General features: G+C 40.0%; 2 protein-coding genes across 5 annotated transcripts; one reads left to right on the top strand and one right to left on the bottom strand.

Annotated features, from left to right (window-relative positions):
* The first annotated feature begins 1 nt into the window (after window position 1).
* Window positions 2-7,691, top strand: abcd4 (ATP binding cassette subfamily D member 4). Of its 3 annotated transcripts, none has more exons than XM_014990201.2 (19): window positions 2-405; window positions 593-711; window positions 950-1,077; window positions 1,659-1,798; window positions 1,993-2,109; window positions 3,285-3,410; window positions 3,690-3,740; window positions 4,077-4,171; window positions 4,254-4,375; window positions 4,699-4,790; window positions 4,878-4,967; window positions 5,078-5,283; window positions 5,610-5,701; window positions 5,800-5,836; window positions 6,151-6,200; window positions 6,295-6,347; window positions 6,436-6,512; window positions 6,634-6,749; window positions 7,209-7,691. In XM_014990201.2, the coding sequence occupies exons 1-19, from the start codon at window positions 365-367 to the stop codon at window positions 7,308-7,310; spliced, it is 1,854 nt and encodes a 617-aa protein (XP_014845687.2). In that variant the 5' UTR covers window positions 2-364; the 3' UTR covers window positions 7,311-7,691. The 3 variants fall into 3 exon arrangements, with proteins under 3 accessions (XP_014845687.2, XP_014845686.2, XP_014845688.2); XM_014990200.2 differs by having other exon boundaries at window positions 6,139-6,200; XM_014990202.2 differs by lacking the exon at window positions 2-405 and having other exon boundaries at window positions 955-1,077; window positions 6,139-6,200.
* acss1 (acyl-CoA synthetase short chain family member 1) lies at window positions 7,489-20,198 on the bottom strand. Of its 2 annotated transcripts, XM_014990198.2 has the most exons (14): window positions 19,243-20,184; window positions 18,995-19,091; window positions 18,709-18,908; window positions 16,634-16,809; window positions 16,245-16,397; window positions 16,006-16,153; window positions 14,582-14,719; window positions 13,129-13,221; window positions 9,815-9,927; window positions 9,232-9,358; window positions 8,990-9,117; window positions 8,755-8,818; window positions 8,097-8,218; window positions 7,489-7,947 (listed from the first exon to the last, which is right to left on the bottom strand). In XM_014990198.2, the coding sequence occupies exons 1-14, from the start codon at window positions 19,559-19,561 to the stop codon at window positions 7,783-7,785; spliced, it is 2,043 nt and encodes a 680-aa protein (XP_014845684.2). In that variant the 5' UTR covers window positions 19,562-20,184; the 3' UTR covers window positions 7,489-7,782. The 2 variants fall into 2 exon arrangements, 1 of the variants encoding a protein (XP_014845684.2); XR_015761757.1 differs by lacking the exon at window positions 8,755-8,818 and having other exon boundaries at window positions 7,755-7,947; window positions 19,243-20,198.
* Between the last annotated feature and the right edge of the window lie 345 nt (window positions 20,199-20,543).

The raw sequence follows: 20,543 nt of genomic DNA, 5'->3' as shown, positions 1-20,543 counted from the left end.
ACTCGGGAACCCGGAAGTATGACACTTGCTGACAAAAACGTTTGCTTTCAGCAGAAGCGGAGGTTGACAGTGAAGCGGCAACGCAGACTTAACCGGGATAAGTTAAACTTTCTTGCGAACTGTCTACATGAGCCTTGAAACAATAATAAGGGACGCGATTTAACATCCATTTCTAGTTACGTCTTTGTAGCTGCAACTAGGGCTGTCAGTTCATTCGGATGTTGCAAATCTGTTGGTTTTTAGATTATCTGGAGCCCTAGTTGTTCTCAGATTTGCCTGAACATTTAAGGCATATTACTTGACCTGTAAATAATCTATGTGAGCTGTGATATTGAAGGGAATTATTTCCCAGCTGCTGGTTCAGATGCCTTGCCTGGAAAAGTCAAAGGAAAGAAGGACAAATGGGTAAAAAAAATAAAAATAACAAAAAAACTGATTTACAAGATTGCGATGTAAACAGTGTGTATTTACATAGACACTAAGAGTCTTTTTTGTTAAACGAAGTTACATCTCAGTGTTTTAGCTTTTGTAGAAGATAATCCAGAAAATCAAATTAACAAAATATTTTATCATTTTCTTCTCAATCATTCAGGCCAAAACTAGACTGGACGTTTGTCCAGAGGTTCTGCAGCATCCAGAGGGTTCTGTTCCCATCATGGTCCAGTCAAAGTGTGCTAATGTTCGGGACGCTGCTGGGTGTCACTCTGACAGGTAGTTATGAACCCATCTGAGCAACCACAGACAGAAAGAGGAAATGAATTGCTGCAATCACACTGGTCGTGAAATAACAGAAACTTCTTGATAAAGAACTCTTGTTCCTTTTGTGTCTGACTGCAAAAATATGCGTCCTGTTGCCGACCTTTAGCTTGGGTTTAGCTGCTTTACGACTCCCCATCTGACCTGTCTTTCAGCATTGCAATGTGCTAACACATCTTTTTTCTACCATCAGAGCAGCTGATCATTTACCAGGTGGGCATCCTCCCCAGTCACTTCTACAACGTGCTGGCAGACAAAGATTATTCCGGCTTCAGGAGTCTGATGGGAACAGCAATGGTGCTCATTTTGCTCAACTCCACGGTAAATTGATGTAGTAGTGATTGCCGGTATTGTCCCTTTATCTCTCATTCCTGTGACCACATGAGAATAAAGTCACACTGATTGATTTTCCCATTAAAACCTGGAATTTGGCCTCTGTCCAAAGTCACCTGATCCCCTATCTTTTAAACTGCCAATGCTTTGATCATTGTCTTTCAGCAGATGTTTGTTTCATGTAAATCATGTTATTGATATAAGTTAATCAGTTATATCTGTTTGTTTAAATCTTGACACATAATTCCACTTGTATTACTGAAATCAATTATTTTGTCCTTTCTCATTATACATGCTTAATTCTCTATTTTCTTAATTTATTTGTGCATTTTGTCATACAGTCATCTAGCTGTCTGTCTGAGACACCATATTATTTTATGGTTTGCTATAAAATTGTGAGATTGTTTCATCTTTGTGAGGTCACCCTGACATGTACTTTTTTTTTTAATTTTTTTTTTTTACATGTATACTTTTACACTCATTTGATTCCCAACCTAATTGCAGTGTAGTGTCACAATACTTTTATGGATTTCAACTTGCTATTTAATTATTTATTTTTTGCTTTTCAGCTTAAAAGTCTTGACCAATACATTTGCAATCAAATGTATGTCAGCTGGAGGACGACCCTGACTGAGAGCCTTCATTCGTCCTACTTCCAGGGCAGAGTTTATTACATACTAAATGTACTCCAAGAGGACATTGATAACCCGTAAGCATAAGTTGTTTTTTTTCCCCTCCCTTACATTTCTACTACCCAAATAATTAAAATATGCATGCACAAATAAAATGTTCAGTTTTACTGTGCACAACAGTCTTGAACTGTAAATCTCAATTTCTAAATCTTTTGGCTATTAAATCAGAGTTAATGTATCTGTTTTTCTTCTGCATCCGTGTCACTCGCAGAGACCAGCGGATCAGTCAGGATGTGGAGAGGTTCTGTAAGCAGATGAGCACCATGGCCAGTCGCTTGATTGTCTCACCGTTCACAATTTCTTACTACACCTACCAATGCTTCCGCAGGTCAGTGTGCAGGAAGACGTCGCGCTACTGCTACAGTATACATGTCCAACTATGAAGCTAAGATGTTGTAAACTAACATGATAGGTGCAGTAAAAAAAAAAACAACAACAAAAAAAACGTTAAAGAGCAGCAGAACGAGGTCGGAGTAGCTGAAATAAACGGCAAACTTTTATCTAGGGTGTTATGTCCCCCCAAGGTCGAGGGGTCCAGGGGCAGTAACATAAAATGTGTCCAGAGTAACAAGTGGAATGTAAAATTATTTATTTCAAAAGGTTTCACAAAACAATACAATGTATCCCAATTAATGCAAAACAAAAGGGATCAACAAACTCAAGAATGTCAAGCGCAAATTAAAGTTACAAAATGTCCAAACAAGTCAACTCAAAGTAAACACTCAAAATGGGGGGAAAAAAAAGAACACACAAAGGGAATGCTAAGGGGAGCACCAAGCCTCCCAAACACGAGCTTCTAGCTTGTGAAATTAAACTAGAGTCAAAACTGCTCAACTGAACAAGCAGAAACAAACAAGACCAAATTAGTTCAAAAACTGCCCAAAGAAGTTGGACGCACCAAACGAGGAGGGCAGCTTCACAAAACCTCTTCCAACTAGCTGCCCCACTGGAGGAATGGATTCAGGAGCCTTTTCTATGGTGCAGGTGAGTCTCATCATTGACTTGCCAATCCTCTGCTGGTCCAATGGTGTAGCTGCTCTCCTGCAGCCTTCAGGCAGCCAATCAGGAAGGTGTGCTCTCACAGCTGAACCTGCATAACAAAAAGGGAGCCTGCACAGCCTCAAGAGGTCAGGGGCCGTAACACAGGGAGAAATTTGAAACTTTTTTTTTAAAGCAGATTGTCAAATGTTATTTCTTTCTTTCACAAAGTGAAGCCACCAAAAGCAAAACACATTACACACGTTACATCCTTGAAAATGTTTTTTTTTGTTATCTAGCGTATTCATTTTATTACTTTCATTGGTTGTTCTTAATGTTTAGAAATTAGGTGGTGGTTTTATCTTCATAACAGGCAGGAAAGCAGGAAAACGATGCAGTTTTCACATCATCTCCATCTCTGAAAATATGTCTGAACTCTATTGGTCTTGACAAACAATGTAACAGATTCTTAATTGCATTTACGTTTCACAAAACGCCTAAAAATAAATTCCCTTTGTTTTTCAGCACCGGATGGATTGGTCCTGTGAGTATCTTTGGATATTTTGTTGTTGGAACTATTGCCAATAAAATCCTCATGGGGCCCATTGTGTCCACTCTGTTTGAGCAAGAGAAACTGGAGGGAGACTTCAGGTAACTTTCACACAAAAGTGCTGTGCACACAGTGATTCGAGCTACTAACGCACATGAGGCTTTCCCCAGTGTTTGTTGCAAAGGACGTTTCTGTGGACTTTGGCGTGATGCCTTTTCCTTTCTAAATAACGCAGGATATGCATCGGCTCACAGTTTATATTTGATCTTTTTTTTAATCATATGTTAAAACCATCAACAATCTGTGCTATAAGTGCTTCCTTGATGCTTAAAAAGTGATTGGATGTTGTGCTGAAATAAATGTGCTGATTTATTTTCCAGATTTAAACACATGCAAATTCGTGTCAATGCAGAGTCCGCCGCCTTTTTCAGGTGAGTCCAAACAAATCATAATTTGTATCACATAGGCACACAAAGCAATCAAACTCTCTATTCATTCACAACATCTTTATATACATACTGTCAGTTTATGAGATGGTGATTCTTTTTATTTGCTCAAATTTGATCTTTCAACTTCAAAGATTACGTCGGCCTTTTACGTCGTCAAATAAAAGCAGAACGATGTCAAATTTGGGGACTAAAATCTAGAGTTTCGTCTTAAATCAAGTCTTTAATAAATAGTTTCAGACCTTCAAATCTGTGTTTCTGTGGTGAAAGACGACCAGGTGTGAAACTGCATGAAAAGATTAGTCTGTGTTTCGTTTTCAGAGCTGGCAAAGTGGAGCACATGAGAACTGACCGAAGGCTGCAGGCCCTGCTGCAGACCCAGAAGAGCCTCATCAACAAGGAGCTCTGGCTTTATAGTAGGAACATCAACTATTAGCACACTTCGCCTCTGGAGTATTTCAAACGTCTTTGCTTCAACTGTAACTCTTCCTGCCACAGTTGGAGTAAACACCTTTGACTACCTCGGAGGGTTCCTCAGCTACATTATAATCGCCATTCCCATCTTCACTGGTGTTTACGATGGTCTCACTCCAGGTGAACTCAGCGCACTCATCAGTAAGGTGGGTGGGCCTGTTGTTTTAAATGCTCATGCAGTTGCTTTTTTCTTTTATTGTAACCTGTCATCAGCTCCTCCACGAGGAAGAGGCTGCAGAAATCAAATCTTTTGTTCCTAGTTTGTCCACTAGATGGCAGAAAGACTCTTTTCTTCCAGTCTGAGAGCTAACTGCCCTCTAAATGTTTAGCATTTATTTCGTCGAAACACATCTAATTGTCTCAGGTCTTGACTTTGTGCTGCATTTTTTTTTCTTCCATTTAGTCAGTAAAGTTGTGATTTTTCATTCTCTGCCTCTCCTCTTTTCTCTTTCCCCTATTTTATATGCAGAACGCCTTTGTGTGCATCTACTTGATAAACGGCTTCACGCAGCTAATAGACCTGTCAACTACTCTGTCAGATGTGGCGGGATACACCCACAGGTAGGACGCTGCATGTCTAACGACAGCAGGTCTTTCGTCGGTGGGATTTGGCCTCCCGTCTCTGAAGCTCTGTGTTGTTGTGGTCAGGATTGGGGAGCTGAGGGAGGCGATGGATGACATCCTTCACAAGCAGTGCGATTATGACCCCGCATCCGGGGAAAGCTACGACTTTGACAGGTCAGAGGGAGCGGTTTCGCACAAACACAATGAAAGTGGGGAGCAAACTGAAGTGTAGAAAAAAAAAACACAGCCTGCATTTGATTTTAATATAATCTCCCCCAATCCAGTGACTTTAATGTCCATGCGGGCCCTGTGGATACGGCCTTCATCCTGGACCGCCTTTCGTACAAATCTCCATACTCGGACCAGCTCCTGGTGGAGGACCTGAGTCTAAAAATCAGCCAGGGGACTCACCTGCTGGTGGTGGGGAACACAGGCACAGGGAAGACGTCCCTGCTGAGGGTCCTCAACCGTCTCTGGGAGGCACACAGCGGTGAGACGGCGGGAAGACCGCGACTGTTGTTGAACCATTAGGGTATCACAAATAACTCCTGACACAAGTGCTTGTTGTACCTGCTCCACGTAAATGTGATGATGCATCACTTTCAGTTGAATCAATTACCAGCAGAGCACAGATGAATGTTTAAATAGTAACCTAAAAAAAAAAAACGCGTCAGCATGTGCGGCATGTGTTGTTGAATACATTAGCACAAACATAAACGGACTGACAGCTCAATGTGGCACTTATATAAAACAGTGTCACAGGTTGCTGATGGAATAATGTCTTCAGTTTTTTTTTCTCTTTTTCTGTGCCTCTAGGTTTTGTCCAGATGACCACATGTTTTGGTCCCAGAGGAACCCTCTTCCTACCTCAGAAACCCTACATGACCGACGGCACTCTGCGTGAGCAGGTGACTCTTTGTTTATGAATTCAAATAACAAATATACTCTACGTGTGTGTTGGTGTGACTTCTCATTTATTGGAGTTTTTTTTTTTTTTCTCAAACAGGTGATTTACCCGCTGAAGGATATTTACCCTGCATCAGGTATCACATATTATAATGAAATAGTTAACTATAAGGCAATACAAAAACTGGTGGGGAAAAAAAATGTTGTTTAGGAATTCAATTAAATTATCTTTATTTATATATATCGCCATCTCACAATATGCCATCTCATGTACTCTACAAAAGAATAGGGAAAAAAAATAATTAGTACAAAGGATTAAGAGTTTACTATAAAGCACATTTCTGGGATTGTTTTCATTTCATCAAATGCTTTCTGTCTTAGTGCTACTTCATGGTTTCTGTATTATTGTGACTAACATGAGATGATAATATTTATTAAGCCTCATTTTCAGGGTCAGTAGATGATGATAGAATTATGCAATTCCTGGAACTTGCAGGAGTGGTGAGTACAAGTTGTGCAGTAATAAAACGTTTCTGAGATCCTATCAGTTTGTTTATAGACTGGTAATAAACCACGTTTCCTATGCGTTCCTCAGTCAAGCCTCTTGAAACGAACCGGTGGTCTGGATGAGAAAGTGGACTGGAACTGGTATGAGCAGCCAAATAAAGTAGAAGCTATGAAAATAAAAATTGAAAATAATCCTTTCTAATATATATCTTTTTTATATTCCTTGTAGGTATGATGTTCTGTCTCCAGGTGAAATGCAGCGCCTCTCCTTTGCACGACTCTTCTACCTGCAGCCAAAATATGCAGGTGAGTTTCTTCTGCAGCTCAGGTGTGAACAGCTGCTTTTGTCTAAACCCTTTATTCTGAAAATGACATACAGTGCCATTTAGAGGTAAGGAAACTTTATTTATTTTCCTTAATCCACTAGTTTTAGACGAAGCCACCAGTGCTTTAACAGAGGAAGCAGAGGCTCAGCTGTACCGGACCTGTAAACAGCTGGGCATGACTTTGATCAGTCTGGGACACCGTAGCAGCCTAGAAAAGGTAAGCCGAATAATCATCAGGTGGAGTGCAAACCTATCATTTCTCTATGCTTTGCTTCAAAACAGCCAGACCGTCTAATAATCTTTGAAGTTGCATAGGCAATTGAGTTTGCCTATGCAAACTGCTGCTTTTTCCATCATTTAATTTTGTCCAGCTCATTTATCTGAACACAACAGAAAGTTAGGAAATATCACTTCATTGGAGTCAAAGTCCAATGCAAACTTTAAACAGCCTCAAGAAATCAAAGAAGCAGAACCAAGACCTCTCTGAGGGCAGCTAGGACAATATGGCCTCTTTAAAGTAAAGGTTAATTTTTAACACCATTAAATCAGCAGCTTAACAGGATATGTTGGTGAAAAATAATGATTGCTTCCTCAGGCCTTTGTGCCTTCAAATCTTTTTTGCTTTGCTCTCAATTTTGGTGCCCGCTTTGCCAACACGTCATACCTGATCTTCCAGTACCACGACATGCAGCTGAAGCTATGTGGAGAAGGCCGATGGGAGTTAACCAAGTTAAAAGGAACCGGTGGGACCCTCAGCCTCAGACAAGAAGCCACGTGAACCCCCTGACCTGCAGGAAGCCTCGAGGTTTCTTAATAATAACTTATCATTCAAATCCTCTTAAACATGTTACAATCAGTCCATGTGAGCAGTCTTGAACAACACTTTGATTATTTTCTTATCTAAAGCAATCAAGGAATGGAGTATTTTAGTAAAAAAAGGCTTGAGATTCAGAAACTGGACCCAAAAAAATGTTTTATTGTGTTAAAAATCACATAGAAAAACACTTAAGTGCATTAAAGTTGTTTTTGCAATGGTGTTATTCATAGCCACATTTGACGGTTTTACAGTCTTAAAATGAAGATACGTGGGTTGTTAAAAAAGATTTATATGTACAATAAAATGAAAGGTTTGGTCATTAAAATAATTTTTTTCTCTAAAGGCACATGTGTGGTTAATGGGAATGTGCAAGTTGTCCTTCACAGCCTCCTTTACATTTCATCGTTTTCGGGAAAGTGAACTCCGATGGCTCTTATTTACTCAAGAGCTTCTCGTGGCCTTCAATGATCTCCTGGACCGCTGCCGGATCGTCCAGCGTGCTCAGGTCCCCCAAACTGTCCAGGTCGCAGTCCACAACTTTGCGCAGCACGCGCCGCATGATCTTCCCCGAGCGCGTCTTGGGCAACCGTTTAGCAAACTGCGTCACAGATATGATAAGGATAAAATCTGATAAATGGGCTTCATCTGAACGAACTGCGTCACAGATATGATAAGGATAAAGAAACAGAGTGAAGCCTGTTTTAAATGCAAGCTTGTCATTTGAACCCAGCCAGAGAGATGATTTACCTGAATGAAGTCAGGACAAGCGTACTTGGCGATCTTTTCAGACACCATGCTGTTCAGCTCCTTGGACAGATCCGCCTCCTGCATGTCTACGCCCTTCTTCAGGACCACGAAGGCGTAAACTCCTAACAAATCAGAATAGACAGGTATTTATATCCGTTTGTTTACTGCAAAAAAAAAAAAACAAACTCAGTTTGCATTGAGAGAAATCAAAAGTTTTAAATTTATACCCTCAATTTAAAAAATTTGATCCGACAGTTGAAGAATGTATTCTTGGTAATCTAAGACTTCCTGTTTGTCAATATCATTTGACAAAATGACCTTCAACATGGGAAATACAGGCGAACGTGCCATTTAATAAATCTTTGGATTATAAAATTAAAATATTGCTGAATAGTCCACATATTTCATTAGCTTTCACTAAGTGAGACACTTTGTATAGATTAATTACGCACAGACTTATGTTGGAAAGAATTTATTTCTGTTGGTTATCATTACAACTAAAGAAAACGTATAAAAAATTAAAATAGTGCTATTTTTAAAAACAGAAATGTGGGCTTAGCGAAAAGTAATTTTTAATCTGATAAACGGGCTCAATCTGAACGAATATTCTAACTTGCTGAATATGACGTGTACATGTGGAGGACACGTTAGTACTTGCCTTGACCCTTGATGCTATGAGAGTATCCAATGACTGCAGACTCAGCCACTGCACTACACTGATTCTGTCACAGACATAAAATACAAACCTCCTTTTATATTCAGTGATTTAATAAAGAGTGTCGGAATAAAAGGTGTTTTTTTTGGATGTTCACAGTAAATCGAAGTTAACTGGCTTCTGTTACAGGTTACCTAAATAATGTTTGTGTGCTTGAGTATATTTAAGGTGAACTCACCACTACGTCCTCTATCTCTGCTGTCCCGATCCTGTGGCCGCTGACGTTGATGACGTCATCCAGACGCCCTGTGATCTGGTAGTAGCCCTCCTGAGAACGATATGCTCCATCACCGGTGAAGAAGTACCCTATGGTTTGTTACAAATAGAGTTTTTATTTTCCATTTTTGATGTGAAAAATGAAAAAAAAAAAAAAAAAAAAAAGGCTGAAAACATGAGGTTGTTTGTTTCTGAACACAGTACCTGGATAAGGTTGGAAGTAGGTCTCTAGGAATCTCTGGTGGTTGTTGTGGATGGTTCTTGCCATGCCGGGCCACGGCTGAGCCATACACAGAGCTCCGGATGCGTTGTTGGAAGTCAGTAACTTTCCCTGCAATAACAAAAGGCAACGAATCTGTTAACGCAAAAGAAAAAAACGCTGCAGTGAGTTGGAAAGAAGGAGGAAAAAGTTGTACTCTTAACAAATTTAACTGCAAATAATGTAAAAATCGGAGTTCATGGAGAGGTTGGGCTGCTAGTAACGCAACAGTAAGCAATGAGTGCTGAAGTTTTTTTTTTTTTTTTGTTGGTTCATTTCCGCCGCGAAAGAGGAAGAAAGGTCAGCTGAAACGCGTCACTCCAACTGTCTGCACAATATGTGGGGCTGCAGGCGGCATATCAGTGTGACTGACGGCTGAGAGCAGGGTGGGTATCAAAAGTGACACAGCTGGTGGCGACTGTTTTATAATCCTTAATCTGACCTTCTCCCCCAGGCTGCTCCCACAGCCGCGCGGCATGTGAGGGGGGGTAGGACACACACAGACGCACACGCTGCTAAGCGGTTCACCTCGGTGTCCATGAGCGCCGGCTTGATGCCAAAGAAGGGTCTCATGGCCATCCCAGGGACGATCTCTGCGTCTGGTTCCGACGGCTTTGGGGCGATGCAGATGCCACCTGTTTCTGAGGTCAAAACAAAAAGCAAATGATAAAGTAATCTCATCGAAACCTCGTCATAGTGTAACAACCGACATCAAAATAAAAAACAAGTTTTATTCACTTTTACATTCCCAAACCTAAAGAAAATGACACGTGAATACAATATTAGAGAATATAGTAAGCGAAAGTTTGACAGTACATTTTTGTACATAAGCCGGGTTTTTGGGAGGTACTTTGATCTTTTGCAAACTTTTTCAAGTAGATTTCATTTTTGTTTAATGAATGGTGACACTGTAGACTCAATAGTGTGTTTTGCCCGCTTGGTGTTGAGTTTAAATTATTTCATCATTGGATAAACACCAGATCACTTGTATATTAACACCTTTGATTTGAAAGGTATGCTTCCTTTTTACTTGCACAAAGATAACAGAGTTAGATAAGTCAAACTAATCACAGCATTATAACCCAATCATACAACCTAATTTTTGTCAGTTGTAGCAAAGGTACTTTAAATACTACAATAATTATTATATTTATGGGGTTCCTCTGGGTTTAATGTTCGGGCCACTGTTATTTTTTATCATTCAAAGTTTCCTCTAATGCCCAAAGCAAGATTTAATGTTTGGGCCACTTTTAATTTAGTTATTCTCACTCTAAATCAAATCATTATTTAAATACTATTCTTTCTTTAAACATTATTTGGATCCATGAAACCTTAACAGGCATTCAAGCAATATTTTATATTTTAACTAGTTTAGCAATCTAATCTGTCAGACAAATTAACAATCACAGCTAATGTGTAATGAAACTATTGCAGTACTTTATATTTTGGTGTTCACATGAAAAATGTTAACAAAAGTCTGATCTATTTATCTCTTTTTTATTTTTTATTTATCACATTTGTGCCGTTCCACGTACACTTTTACATTAAATCTTTATCAATACTGTTAATTACACTAAAAATACAAATTGAGAGTAGGCTGTGTATGCCGAATGTCACACGGGAATAAAGGCAAAACAAGGGACGGATGGAGCTGAGTAATGTTTTGTGAATCCCGGCATAAGGCTTCCTCATGACTCCAGATGCAGATTGTGGTATTAGCATCATACTAAGTAAATTAAACGCAATTAGAGCCTCCCAGGCCTCGTGGGCTCTGGTAATCCACCTAGTGGTGGCACCAGTGGTAGCGACAGCAGAGGGGGCTGCTCTAAAGTAGGACACAACAGATGATGCCACAATAGCATTAGACTTGTGCGTTGTTCTCGTTGACTGTAACTCTGAGACTGGTGCTCAAAACTGTTTCCCAGGAGTAAATTCATGTTTCACTACCTTTCTCCTATAGAGATTAAATGCTGACTGTAAATAAATCTTTGTTTTGTTTGTTTAAAGCTTGGAAACGAACAGAAACCCCCTCGACTGACTTCCACCTTAAACGATTTGCTGTTTGTTTGAGACGTCCGTGCCCTTTCACCCTTTCACCCTCTCACCTCCCCTGCCCTGGGTGATCCAACACTCGACTCGGATGCCAGCAGAGGATAAAAATCTAATTTTCCTCGACTAAACAGGCTACTTGCTGCCTGATCAACCAAATGTCATTTATGAATAATGCCACTTAGCCGTAATTGAAAACATTAGTTCGGAAAAAATACCATAACAACATAATCCTTTTTGCAGAAGTAGGGTATTTGGGTCATATCTGTGTCTCTGACTCTTAAGCTCATGATGCTCTAATGTTTAATTATCATCAGTAGTAAGAGGTTTTCTACCATTTGCATGGTAATTACCACGGGTGTGCGCCATTTGCTTATATTACTCGATCTGATTAGGGTGAAACACATAGTGTCAGATGGGTTCAGCAAAGTTGACTTTATTAGCAAAATCCGATGATTTACAGCATGCTGTCATTATAAGCTAATGTTGTGGAAGCATGGAGGCTGTTTTCTTGCGACATTAAAGTTGAAAACATATTCTAGAAGGTTTTCTTATGTGAGACCAAGTGGAATCCCTGTAGTGTGTTTACGTCACTTCCTTTTTACAGTACTATGAAACAGTGTTTGCTCCCTTACAGATTTCTTGTTTTGTTTTTTTTCTTGCTAATTCATGGTTTAGCAGTGATTAACCACACTTTGAGTTAAATTTCCTCAGCTACACCCAGACCCACTCCTAGAAAAATAAGAAAGCACTTGTCTGACAGCATGAAGCAGGATCAAAAAGCAACACATCATGCCCTGATCTTAAGAAATTTAAGCACAGGTGAAAACCAAATTCGTCAGTCTTGATTTGTTGACTCAAGCGAGTCACAGCGACAGCACAAATGGAGACGACGTGGAATAGCGGTGAACCTTCCCAGCCGTGTGTAGCCTCCAAGTTATTCCGAGAACGCACAGAAAAAAGACTCATCCCAGAATGTCACAAAACAAGCTCACAATAAAAGAAACTGCCCTGCAGGCCTCACTTGCCTCAGGAAAAGTAAGTGTTCATGAATCAACAATAGAAAGAGGACAAAAGCCAAAACCTTTGCTGACCCAAACAAAGCACAGAAGAAGTTTGGAAGAACACATTTGCACAGCTGATTGCTATAACAGCCTGTGTGTTTACATGCACACACAACCACAGGCCCAACACGTTATGTAACAGTCCCCGTTTGGCGAACAAAGCTGACGGCTTTTCCCTTTAAGATGGACTGCTTCTGTGCAGACGTGGCCACTTTTGAGGAGGAGTTTGTGAGGCTAGCTTCTCCTCCAATAAGGAAGATGGTACTATTAGACTCCCAGTATCTGACATTAACACAGTTGTAGATTCCTCTGACATTTACCTGATAAGACACTGTACAAACCACAGATGCACACAAGCAGCAGACTGAAGTCAAGCTTAAAAATATACCACATGGTCCACTTGTTTGAGTTATGATCCCGACACAGCAAATAAAACTCTTCTCTGCTCAAACGCAAAAAAATACAAATCATTTTTTTTTCTGTTTTATTAATGAAATAATAATATAGTTTTGTGAAATAGGATCCGACTCAGGTCTCTGTTTTTCTGAGATGACAGATCAGCCATCATGGCTGCTAATGACATAAAGATGATTATGTCAAAATAGCCTCAAACGCTTATTGACGATGTTTTAATTGTAGGTCAAACAAGCTGTGTGATATGAGGGTTTTTTTTTCTTTAAAGTTGGGTAACTTTCTACAAAATTTTAGATTACAGGATCTGTATCTTACCGGTTTGCCACCAGGTGTCCACTACAGGACAGCGTCCTTCCCCGACCACCCTGTTGTACCACTCCCACGCTTCTGTGTTGATCGGCTCACCCACTGCAGACACAAACACCATCAGTTATGTCTTTATACGGTGGTCCAAACTGCTTTTTAGTACTCGAATATATGGCTATGGAGTGCAATACAATGTCTTCAGAAAATATAACAGAATTTAATTGAATTACAAGAGAGCATTTTAGAACTATTTATCTCCACAGTTTCTGAAAATTCTTAATTTAAAAAAAAATAATTTAAGTATTGTCTTGATGCAAGAGCATGGCTACTAAATGGTTTGCTTGCAGGTACGGAAAGGGATGCGAGTAGTCCAAACAAGTTTTTTTGTTTTTATTTTTAATGAAACAATTAACATTATTAATATCCACTATCTGTTTCAGCGGCACTCTACCTGGCACAGCGTATATGTGAATATTTATTTATCACAAGTCATACTGTCATCAAAACTTTCACCTCCTTCATCGCATCTCACGTTTTTTTTCCAGACGTCACGCAGGATTAGTGCGGAGTCATTTTAATCTCATGTATTTGTAGATTTTCTCTGGATGTACAAAACAACTGCTTTGCTGACAAGAAGATAGACTTGGGGGGAAAATAATAATCGGTTCATAGGTTTTTAATAATTACAGGCTGATGATTAACAGTTGCAGGGTACTGAAGGAGAGCAAAAAAATCCAAAACGAAGCCAAAAAGCTTTTATCCACAACCCATAGTGACTCCAAGTTAGCAATAATATAAGTATAACTGTGTGGCTGATGCTAGAAAACTAGTAGTGTGCAGTAGAAACAGCGAAACCCTCCGAAGAAATGTGAAGGTGAACCTGCGTTCCCTGCAGTTGTTTTGCGTTTGCCGTCATGCATTCTTGTCCAGTGCAACTCTGACTGTGAAAAACACCTAATTTTTTTTTTTTTTTACACATAAACACAGAAAACTGGAACAAAGGTGAAAGTCATTCAGGTCGAGGCTTCGTTTCTTTCTCGGTTCTCTGCCAACCCCAGTTTGGTTTTCAGTAAACCTCAACCCTGCATCAGCCTCTGTTTGTTCTTTCAGGGCAATTTGCAGCCTGACTGCTGAGGAAAGAAGGACGTCATGTGATTTTCCACTCTGTGCTTGACAGCAGTCATCGTGCTAAAAGTGTTGTAATAAATACACAATACATGTTGACTTTTTTGTTATTATTAACAGAGCAGTTGAATGCAAACAAAACAAATCCTGTTTGCGTTTCAGAAGCTGAGAATCCGTGATGTTTCATAAATTAAACACATTTACTAAAGTGCAGGCAGATTTTTAAAAAATAAGACTTGCTACAGTCCAACCTAAAGAAGATGAAAGCTGGACAAAAAAAAACAACAAAAAAAAAACAAAAGTCTTTTCCCGCTTTGGAGCAAAGTGTTTCACGTACCAGAGCCGAGTGTGGTGAGGGAAGAGCGGTCGTACTTCTTCACCCACTGGTCTCCGTATCTGATCAGGAGGCGGATTGCGGTGGGAGCTCCGTAGAACTGGTTGATCCTCAGCCTCTCCACCATGTCCCAGTATCTCCCTGTGAACCAGACAACATTTACATGTTATAGGATACAAATAATTCCACCAGCAGTGTTCTTCTTACACTTTATTTATTTTAAAATTACACACTTTTCTAACTTGGATGTGTGAGTGCAAAATATTACCCTTGAAGCTACTTGAATGGTATAAGTTCCACAAAATAATTCAGCAACGCAATGAGGTATTTGATATATTTATTAGAGTATAGTAGCATTTCACTCAGGATTAACTTTCTGACTTGACAATTAAGGAGTGGTGGTGTGTCCCAAACTGAACGCATTGTTTTAAAGCAGTTTCTGAAATCTGGAACTTCAGTTTGTAAAAACAAACTGCAGTATTAGTTCTTTGTTTTACATTTTAGACCCATTTTAAAGTCGCAGGACCAGTTTAACAGGTGGAAAACAGTAGTGAGATGTGCTTTCAGTCAGTAAGTCAAAAACCAAAATACTGGTGGTTTAAATGCTAAAATCAAGGTGAGGTGTGGTCAAACACAGAAAAACCATATAATTTCTACCAAGATGATTTTTTTTTCTTTTATTGATTAAATTCAGGACATTTAAATATCAAGTTTTAACTGTTAACCTGTTTTAGTAACAGTTTTGTTATCTACACACCGCACAGTTGTGGATCAATGCAGTACTAAGATAGCATCTGGGCCATCTCACTGCTTTCACTGCATCTGGTCAAACATAGATCACCTTTATTTGAAAATATAAAACTGTTGGTCTTTTTAAATAAAAAGTGCAGCATATGATTTGGGAACTTTTTATCTTTATTTTGCTTGTAAAGCCTCCAAAAATAGCCACACATATGCGCAAATACAGTTTAACCTGAATTTAAGGTCTGTTTGGCCTGCAAAGTTGTTTGCAGGCCAAACAGAGGTTAAAATTGCCATTTTTATTCATATTTAAGTGAGTGTGTAAGCCAATAGCTAGAATACTAATGGGTAAAACTAAGATTTGAGTAAGAAAATTATAGGTTAAGCATGTCAAATTAATAAATCAAGGTGAAAACAACTATGTTTATTATGCTGTGTCCAACTTTTGTTCTTTAGAAAAAAAAAGGGAACAAAACTGGACAAAAAAAGTTTCCCAACTTCATTTCCTTTCTTCCAAAGCTAGCCAGATCTGGAAAGTGATCAACAGATTAGAATAGAAACAACGTTTTGTTGACCCGGAAAGGGGAAATTCAAAGTGGATCTCATAGTTTTACCAAACTTTTCAAGGCTGTGCAGAAACTCTGAACCAATTTTTAAACTTAAAACATTATTTTAGAATTCAAAACCTGGGTCGGGATACACCGGAGTGCTCTCAAACAGAACGGTGGTCCCTCCGTTGGCCAGGGGCCCGTACACCGTGTAACTGTGTCCAGTAATCCAGCCTATATCTGCCACACAGCCGAACACGTCCCCGTCGTGGTAGCCGAAGACGTACTGGACACGAACCGGAGGGAGGAGACACGTTAAGCGTCATGTCGTAGAGACGGGTCAGCAGTCTGTCTGTGTTTGTGGGATCGCTGCTCACCCGGTGTGTGAGAGCGGCATACAGCAGGTATCCAGCCTGGGTGTGGACCAGGCCTTTGGGCTTCCCCGTGCTGCCAGATGTGTACAACAGGAACAGGACGTCCTCGCTGTCCATGGCAGCCGGCTCACACACCACGTCCTCCTTCAGCATCTCCTGAGCAGAACAGTGAGGTCGCGACTAGGTCAGGATCGTGACCTTATCACAACAGTTCAGGAAGCAGTGCCTAGTTTTATCACATCAAAGTGAGCAGACGGGAGTTTGCTCAGCTGTTCCACGTTCGATTTTTTTTTTTTTTCAGACAATTCCCTGAAAGCCTTTTCTAAAACACGACACCTTACTTTATGAACATCGTATCCTGAAAACACACAGTCAGCCAGTCAGGCTCTGACCTCCTCCAAGACGAAGTCCCTGTCCGTCATCTCAACTCGTTTTTCAGTTCTCATGGCCACAAACACCTGCCGGACAGTTGGACAGCTCTGGACGGCTGCGTCCACCGTCCTCTTCAGCTCTGTGATCTTCCCGCCCCGGACGCCCTGGTTCACGGTGATGACGGTGCTGGACTGAGCTACAGACAACACAGGGAAGGAGAAGTAAAGAAACACCTGCACGAAAAAAAGGATTTATAAGTGTGTCAGTCAGAATCAGCTCTCAGTGCTTTTGAGAGCTGATTCTTTTTTTTTTTTTTGATGATTTCAAAACACAGCTCTTAGTGTTTTGATGATAATATTTTTTTTCTATCACAAAAAATATATAAACAAGCAGGAACGGTTAGTCATCACACAGTGCATCAGAGTCGTAAAAAAGATCAGGATTTATCATGTTTGCAAACAACCTAGAAATAATGAAAAATGTATTAGGTTTGGAGTCTGAGTTGTTTTTCCCCCCACTATTGGATTTTTGAGACATCAATAAACCCAAATTTAGTTTTAGAAATATGATTAAGCATAATTACAAACTGTGTTTTTATTCCACCTAACAATTATATGCTACTTTGTGTGGGTTAATCCAACATGATGCCCCCTTCAAAAAAGATGAGGCAAAAAAAAGGAGAAAAAGCTGAATGAGCATGAAGACATCACATGTTTTTACACTCCAGTTTATAAAAATTGAAGTTTTTGGATTCGGAAACATACATTTCTTTCACTGAATAACAATTCAGTTAACAAACTAGCATAATGTGATGAATGTCACCTCTGCTATCTAAAATACTAAGCTTTAGCACATCTCACACAACCCTTTTAAAATCCAGCCTAAGATGCCTGCTCCCCACCTGGCTGGGATTTCTGGAACAACTGAGGCAAATTGATGGGGTTGGAGATGATGGCCTGTCGTTGCGCCTCTTTTAGATGAGTTGGCAAGTAAGTGTGAAGTGGGAGGCTGCTTCATTGTCACTCTGCTGGTTCCGCTGGGTCTACTTTATTGACAGGAGCACAGATCATCACAGGGCTTGGCCAACTCAAGTGGATCATTATGAATAACCAGAAGAGGCTTTAAAAGGGGCCAGTCTCTGCAGCCATACCATAAAAGTCCTAAAAAAAGGCTTTTGTTAGACTCTCCTTTTATATCCTATCCAAACATCCCGAGAACTAATTTGCTGATTTTTATCTTTCAGCTGGCTTTTTATATGAAATTCTGCAGATCTTCATATTTTTTATGAAAGTAATGAATGTGTGTCTTTAACACAAGAGGTTCAAAATATGGTTTGTGTTGCATTTTTTTTTGTAAAAATGAGTCCACATGGAAGACTGTTTTTAGTTTATCTGGGCATAACTCTAACAACTGACCATGTCCACAGTATCACAGGCATGTATTCCTACATTCCTTTATAATCTGCATGCAGAAATGTTATAATCTAAACTGCTTTACACGATATGGAATTACAAAATAAGTTTGATCGTGGCTAACTACAACCCCACATCAAAGATGTAGTCGGAGAGTAAAAAAAGAAAAATTGACTTTGTAGGTGTGAATTCAAATATTTGCAAAACGTTTACGATTTTTTCACTTGTAAAAATGTTGAATGACTTAAAATATTGCTGTAGCGCAAAACAACGTACTGTTATTTTTACACATTGTAATGTTTGACTTTGGACTTCATATTGTTATTTAAAACTTCTAAAATATTGCTTTTAGCACTTATAAGGTTTGATCATTAATGAAACAAGAAACGGTCATAAGAAATCAAGGCATTTTTATAGAGTTCTAACATTCATTCACATTTATAGATGCATCTTCCTTTCATTTTTTTATGGTGCAATGTCCCTCTGTTAGAGATAATAAAAGACTCAGTTTGAGCAGCAAGATGATCCCGACTGTTAGAAAATCGACTAAATCATGAAAAAAAAGACTACTTAAATGACAGTGAAGTACTCATGACTACAGGAAGCTAAAACAAAACTCATTTGATTATAGACAACCCTGAGATCAGCTGTTTGTTGTGTACGGTAAATCTAACCCAGCTCACCGTCTCTTATGCGCTCTGCCAGGGCTTCTGAACTGAAGCCTGCAAACACCACATTGTGAGCAGCACCTATCCGGGCACAGGCCAGCATGGACGCCACAGCCAGAGGGCAGGTGGGCATGTAGATGGTGACGCAGTCCCCCTTCTTTACGCCGTGCCGCCTCAACAGGTTCCCCAAGCGGCAAGTCATTTCCAGTAGCTCCCTTACAAAGATAAAGGTCAGTCACACATTGATTTTATTTTAACCGAAAAGAAAAGCTCGTGACCATGATGATTCCAACATCCTCACCTGTATGTGTACCTGACCTCTGACCCCCGCTCATCCCTCTCCCAGATCAGGGCCACCCTCTCTGGACAGGTGTGCACATGGCGGTCCAAGCAGTTCACTGTACATGATGTGCACAACGTAAACAAAGCAGCGTTAACCACGTGATGCGTTCAGGGCGCACACTGTTATCAGTTTGTCATCTTGTAAAACTGTAAAAACGGGTCGACACGCTTTCGACGTTTCAGCGAAAAAAGTGAAAATAATCTCACCGGAGACGTTCAGCTTTCCGCCCTCGAACCACTTAATCCTCCCTTGGCTCAGATCGCAGTCCTGCACAGCTTCGAAAGGTCGGATCCAGTTCAGCCTCTGGCGGGCCACGGCGGCCCAGAAGTTCTCGCTGTGGGAGACCGAGTAGTCGTGCAGAGCGTCGCGGCCAGAAACGCCCTCGAAGCCCGCAGACTCCGGCATGAAGGCCGCCGAGTTCCAGCTGCTCCTGCCGCGGCGCAAAGCATGAAGAGAAGATGCCGAGACGCCACGTCTGATGGAGGCAGCCACATACTTCGTAGTGCATCTGCAAGGAAGCCACATAGTGTTGCTGAAATCAGTCCGAGCAGTGCAAAGAAAGCGTGCAAATCATTTCCGCAAAAGGAGAACAGTTTTATGATGAAAGGTTGGAAATGTTGCGCTCGCTGTTTTTGCGCTGGAAATCTTGGAAAGTCCTGAGAGGAAGGGCTTGATGAGTTAAAGGGCGGTCACTAAGAAGGGAAAAAAAGAAAAAGAAGAAAAAAAAGCAATCTGCCGACACATTGTTCCTTCTTAGAAAAATTCTAAACTGTGTACAAAATGCAATGAATGTTGTGCTCCTTTCACATTAAATTACTCGTCAAATTAATATTAAAACATTTCAAAGATGATCACAATTAATATCTATGTAACAACTTGCACGTAAAGCGTTTGACAGTGTTTGAGCAATAAAGGTGTGGCCATAACTTGTAAGACAGCCTTTCAGTGAAGTTTATTGGCTGTAAAAAAAAAAAAAAAAAAAAAAAAAAAATAAGACTCATTGCATGAAGAGGTCAGGTTGTTCATATCAGACAAGCAGCTGTGTTTCTGGGCTAAACACATACAGGCAAGGGCGTAGGAACAAGTTTAGGAACAAGTTTATCATTGGGGTGGGGGACACATATCGGAAACCAAACAGATCTGTAAATAGCTTGAGCAAAAATGTCAAACAATAGTGTCATCAACACGTTACTCTAATCTGACCCCTTGTAACGCATAATCTAACGCGTATACTTACAGTCCAATAATCAGAATAAAGTTACGTATCCAAGTTACTGTGTGTTACTATATTTGTAATTTTTTAGTAAACACATATTGTTTCTTTCTTCTTTTTCCTTGGGGATTTACGTTTCATGTGTAAAAACAGCGACACAAACGTAAACAATGGAGGGAAAAGAGATGCACATTTTCTAGCTGATTGGATTTTTCATTGAGTACGTTATTTTTTCAAAGTAACTATGCCATCCCTGGTAATAAACTAACTAAATCATTTTTATATTTTCACACC

The sequence above is a fragment of the Poecilia mexicana genome, unplaced genomic scaffold, assembly GCF_051168715.1.
Source record: "Poecilia mexicana isolate PSO_F unplaced genomic scaffold, ASM5116871v1 scaffold_21, whole genome shotgun sequence".
NCBI classification, from domain to species: Eukaryota; Metazoa; Chordata; class Actinopteri; order Cyprinodontiformes; family Poeciliidae; genus Poecilia; species Poecilia mexicana.
Note: the sequence above shows the minus strand (reverse complement) of the source record. Positions and strands in the feature narration are given on the sequence as shown.

What these genes read in the sequence shown, in the direction of transcription:
- abcd4 (XM_014990200.2), top strand. Translation starts at nt 365, where the DNA reads ATGCCTTGCCTGGAAAAGTCAAAGGAAAGAAGGACAAATGG. An exon ending in TCTCTGGGAGGCACACAGCG is followed by an intron (nt 5,284 to 5,609) that starts GTGAGACGGCGG and finishes CTGTGCCTCTAG; the next exon opens with GTTTTGTCCAGATGACCACA. An exon ending in ACCGTAGCAGCCTAGAAAAG is followed by an intron (nt 6,750 to 7,208) that starts GTAAGCCGAATA and finishes CTGATCTTCCAG; the next exon opens with TACCACGACATGCAGCTGAA.
- acss1 (XM_014990198.2), bottom strand. Translation starts at nt 19,561, where the DNA reads ATGTGGCTTCCTTGCAGATGCACTACGAAGTATGTGGCTGCCTCCATC. An exon ending in CCTCACCACACTCGGCTCTG is followed by an intron (nt 13,222 to 14,581) that starts GTACGTGAAACA and finishes TTGTGTCTGCAG; the next exon opens with TGGGTGAGCCGATCAACACA. An exon ending in TCATAGCATCAAGGGTCAAG is followed by an intron (nt 8,219 to 8,754) that starts GCAAGTACTAAC and finishes CTGATTTGTTAG; the next exon opens with GAGTTTACGCCTTCGTGGTC.